At 43.3% G+C, this 4,125-nt stretch overlaps 1 protein-coding gene across 1 annotated transcript in view; it reads right to left on the reverse strand.

Moving 5' to 3' along the window:
• Positions 1 to 3,917, reverse strand: part of LOC126395237 (Golgi phosphoprotein 3-like) — a 9,847-nt gene extending 5,930 nt beyond the window's left edge. Inside the window, exons 1-3 of the mRNA XM_050052546.1 lie at positions 3,503 to 3,917; positions 2,819 to 2,950; positions 2,379 to 2,493 (exon numbers count right to left, since the gene is read on the reverse strand). Coding sequence (XP_049908503.1) covers positions 2,379 to 2,493; positions 2,819 to 2,950; positions 3,503 to 3,715 — 460 coding nt within the window. The 5' untranslated portion in view covers positions 3,716 to 3,917. The remainder of the gene's footprint in view (positions 1 to 2,378; positions 2,494 to 2,818; positions 2,951 to 3,502) is intronic.
• Positions 3,918 to 4,125: the final 208 nt, after the last annotated feature.

Consider the following 4,125-nt stretch of genomic DNA (forward strand, 5'->3'; position numbering starts at 1 on the left):
TTAAATTTGTTTGATGATCTGAAACATTTAAGTGCGGAAAACATGCAAAAAAGTAAGAAATCAGGAAGGGGCCAAACACTTTTTCACACCACTGTTTATCAGTGACATCGCTGAGTGTTGCGCTGGGCTACAAATGTATGCTGACGATACTGTTTTTGTAGCAGCAAAAACACCTACCAACGCTACCACAAAACTAACAGACTGCTTGGGCAAGGTGACAAACCGGCTTGACACTTCCTGCCTAACACTGAATGTTGAGGAAACTGCCTCTGTGTATTTCTCAACCAGAAAGCTCCCAACAACAGACAGTGGTGACATTAACAAAAGTGACAGTGAAACATATTAAATTAGAAAACATATTGAATTTGAGGAAGTACAGGATTTATAGTATCTTGGAATTGTTTTGGACTCTCCGCTAAAGTTTAACAAACACATAAAAAACTTGGGGTGAACTGTTAAGGCTAATCATCAAACCTTTCAGCAAATAAGACACTAAAAAAAGCATGCAATAATTTTTTTCCCTCAACTGTCATTACTGCATAACCTCTTCGTCTCAGGCTTCAGCCTCCACCATTAAACCATCAACATCCTTTTACAACCAAGCTATCAAAGTTCTGGACAAACCACTCAAGACCTGTGTCCACATCCCATTTTTTTCTGAGTGCCAGCATCTTTTTTCAGAGCACTTTGTATTTTTTTGCAGCCACTTCGAGCGCCTGTAATTGAAAATCTCGTTTGTGCAGCTCCTTCAGCTTCAGCTTCTATCCTGGGCTGTATGATTCGCAAGTCAGAAAATATAATCACAATTACAGACACTGAATGTTGCTAGTGAGTGTTGTGCTTTTATCACTGTATGTGTTGTAAGCTCTGTAGTTAGCTACCCAGCTAACCTAGCGCGTCATTAAAAAAGTGCTGGGAGAGCTCTTTTTATGAAACACTGGGATCAAGCACACCCTAGCACACTGCCACTGCTTTTCTGCCAAAGAAAAAGTCTATGTGGACACGGAGCCTAAGATTTCATCATTGTTATACCCTAAAGAAGTATAACCTTCTCAGTCTTGTCAGTTGGAAAGTAAGGGGTTCAATCCCAGGCCCCTGTGGTTAACGTGTCTAGGTGTCCTTTGGCTAATTGAGTGTCTGTGCGTGTGAATGCCTGATGAGCAGGTGGCACCTTGCATGGCCACCAGTGTTTGAATGTGTACGTGTGTGTAAATAGGTAAATGGTGCTTGTGTTCCGTGTGTGAAATTCTCGAAGTAGTCAGAAGATAAGATAGGCGTTACATTTACCATTTACTCCAACCTAACACCTACATTCAAATATCTCCACCATGTAGCTCCGCCCATGTTTAACACTTTCAGAAATAGACTTCACTATAACGCCACTAACATCGAAAATACATCAGGAGGAAATTGTAGAATTGGACACTGTGAGACTACATTTGCACTAACTGCGTTCTCAATTAAAAGGTACCACTCTCTAAATTTCCCTACCTGCTAACTCAAAACAAATTGAAGATTTTAAGACATTTTCTACTTTACTTGATGATTTGCATTGTGTTTTGTGTGTTTCATTAGCCTGTCTGAATGTTTGTTTGTGCGCTGTCATGGGCGGTTGTCTTGTTTTTAAATCATATGCACCAAATTCAAGATTTTAAACTGTAACATGTCATTTTAATGATTACACGAATTACCAGTGCCCATCAAGGGACTGGTGTTGGAATTAGCGTCGGCTACATACACGTGTACAGTACATCAGACATTGCTTCTGCGTAGTGTTGCACGGTATACTGGTACTAAAATAGTACCGCGGTACTAGAGTATTCCAAACGGTACTATACTGCATTTGGAAAATACCGGTACTTTGAAATTGATTCAATTCATTAATTTAGTTAGTTATTACTCATTTATGCACACAAACGCCTTACTTGTTCCTACTGGAGCACAGATTGCACAAGTGGTGTGTATGACAACACCGTATCAACATCCGCAGCTGGCGCACATGAAAAAAGACAAGAGAAAGTCTGAATCGCAAAGGGAGACAACACGAGACAACACAAACTTGGTGGAACATTTGAGTTACCAAACCGTGACGTCCGTACCGAGGTACTTACCGAACCATGATTTTTTGGTACCGTTACACCCCTACTATTTATTGTTCTAAAGGTTTGTATCCAAAAGGACTTTTCCTTAGGAAAAGTACCGAAAAGTATCGAAATTCATATTGGTATGGGTACCGACACAAAGATTTTGGTATCGTGACAACACTACTTCTGCGACTGTCAATGTCTGTCTGTACTTGTACCTTACAAACAAATAAACGAATATTCATTATAGTGATAATAACAGGTATGGTATTATCTTGGTATGTTTTATCTCACCACTCAGCAGCTCTATCCAGCTCTGGACAGTCTCTGGAGGCTGGGTTTCTTTAATGTGCTTCAAGGCCTCGTCCAGTAGCACATCTCCTGTCGGGGCGTCTGACTTGCAGATCACCTTTGCAAACAAAAGAAGACATATTTGTACTTGGACGGCTGCTAATGTCTGTCTCACTTACACCTAAACTCACATCCTGTGTGAACAGGAACCACCAAACAGTGTGTGCTTTCCAGCAAAAAAAGGCTTAGCAAAGGGATTAATTTCTTGCTAAGAAGACTATTACTAATCCCTACAGAAGAAATTAATCCTCCTGCTCATAGGAAGAAAATTGAGGGGTATCAAGTGTCTTGTGCCATATAAGAACATTTTGACAGGGTAGACTGAACACAGGGTCGTGCTTGACTTTACTCGGAATACCTGATCACATCTCCACACTCCTCACCTTCCTGGAGAGCAGGCTTTTCCTCCTCACACCGCAGGGCTCCAGCTGCAGCCTCCCTCGGAGGGCCAGCTCGACCAACATACATCCGCGAAGCCCGGAAGAAATACAGTCGTTCCAGAAAGACGTGTATCCCTGGGAGGAGGAGAAAAGGTGCAGCGCTTGTTAACATAGCTGACGTGTTGGTTGCTCTGTCTTGTATTTTGATTACTTCCAGGTTGCAAAGAAGTCGCGTCGCTGCTGCTGCTGCTGGCAGGCTGTCAATAAAGTGCCCAGGTAAGGCAGGCTACTAGGGCTTAGTAGAAAGTAAATGGATTAATTAACTTAACGGCGACGGCTAATTGCTTTCATTCAAACAACCATTATTAACGAGCAACACCATAACGCAACGACACATGAATTTTCAGCTTGCTATCTACACGGCGCATTTGGTTCGACACGCTATTTGACATATTTGCTTTTCAATTTAACATTAAACAGCCTTTAAACCGGGACACTTTCAACTGCCGTGGTCAAATAAATCTGGGAGACATTAACTAGCGTCAACAAACTAAGTTAACTTCGTTGACATTTGCAAACACGGCTGTTAACGCAACGTAAACATGGTGTTAGCTAATGTTGGGTAAACTGGCGTTCAGCTACTAAGTTAGTAGCTATCCTTGTTGACGGATTAAAAACAGCCCACACCTCTCGATCCTTGAGGCCCAAGAGCAACACTTCCTCCATCAGCGTGAGCCTGGTTTCCTTCGAGTCCCCCTTGTCGTCGTCGTCCGCCTCCTCCCCGCGGCGCGCCTCGTCCTCCTCCCCGTCGGACTCCCTCTCTCTGTCGGCGGCGGCGCTGCGAATGGCCTCGGTCCTCCGCTGGACGAGGCCCGAGTTTCTCTGCGTGAGAGTGGTCATAGCTGGGGCTGCACAACGATCAAATCCGAAGAAAAGCGCCTACCTCGACCAGCCAGGAGGCCACGCAGCATGTAACCTGAATATTAAAGATGAGAACGGTGAAACGGTCGACCGAGAAGAGACACGGCCGCTGACTGTAAGCTCAGCTCGGGATTCCTGCTTCGGCTCTGCCTACTTCCTGATCCAACATGGTGGCGGTGGCAGTGACGTCGATTGTGGGCTGAACCTGAACGCATCTCGTATGCTGCCTTCATGCCTATCGGAATACCTAAAGCAAACATATTTAAACACATTTGTCGACCAAAACGTACAACCACGTTATATCACAGCAGGAAAAACAAATTAAATGTTAAAAATATTGAAATGGATACAGTTAAGGCATAAACTAAATATTTTTTGGTGTGATGTTT

This window comes from Epinephelus moara, chromosome 9 (assembly GCF_006386435.1).
Source record: "Epinephelus moara isolate mb chromosome 9, YSFRI_EMoa_1.0, whole genome shotgun sequence".
NCBI lineage: Eukaryota > Metazoa > Chordata > Actinopteri > Perciformes > Serranidae > Epinephelus > Epinephelus moara.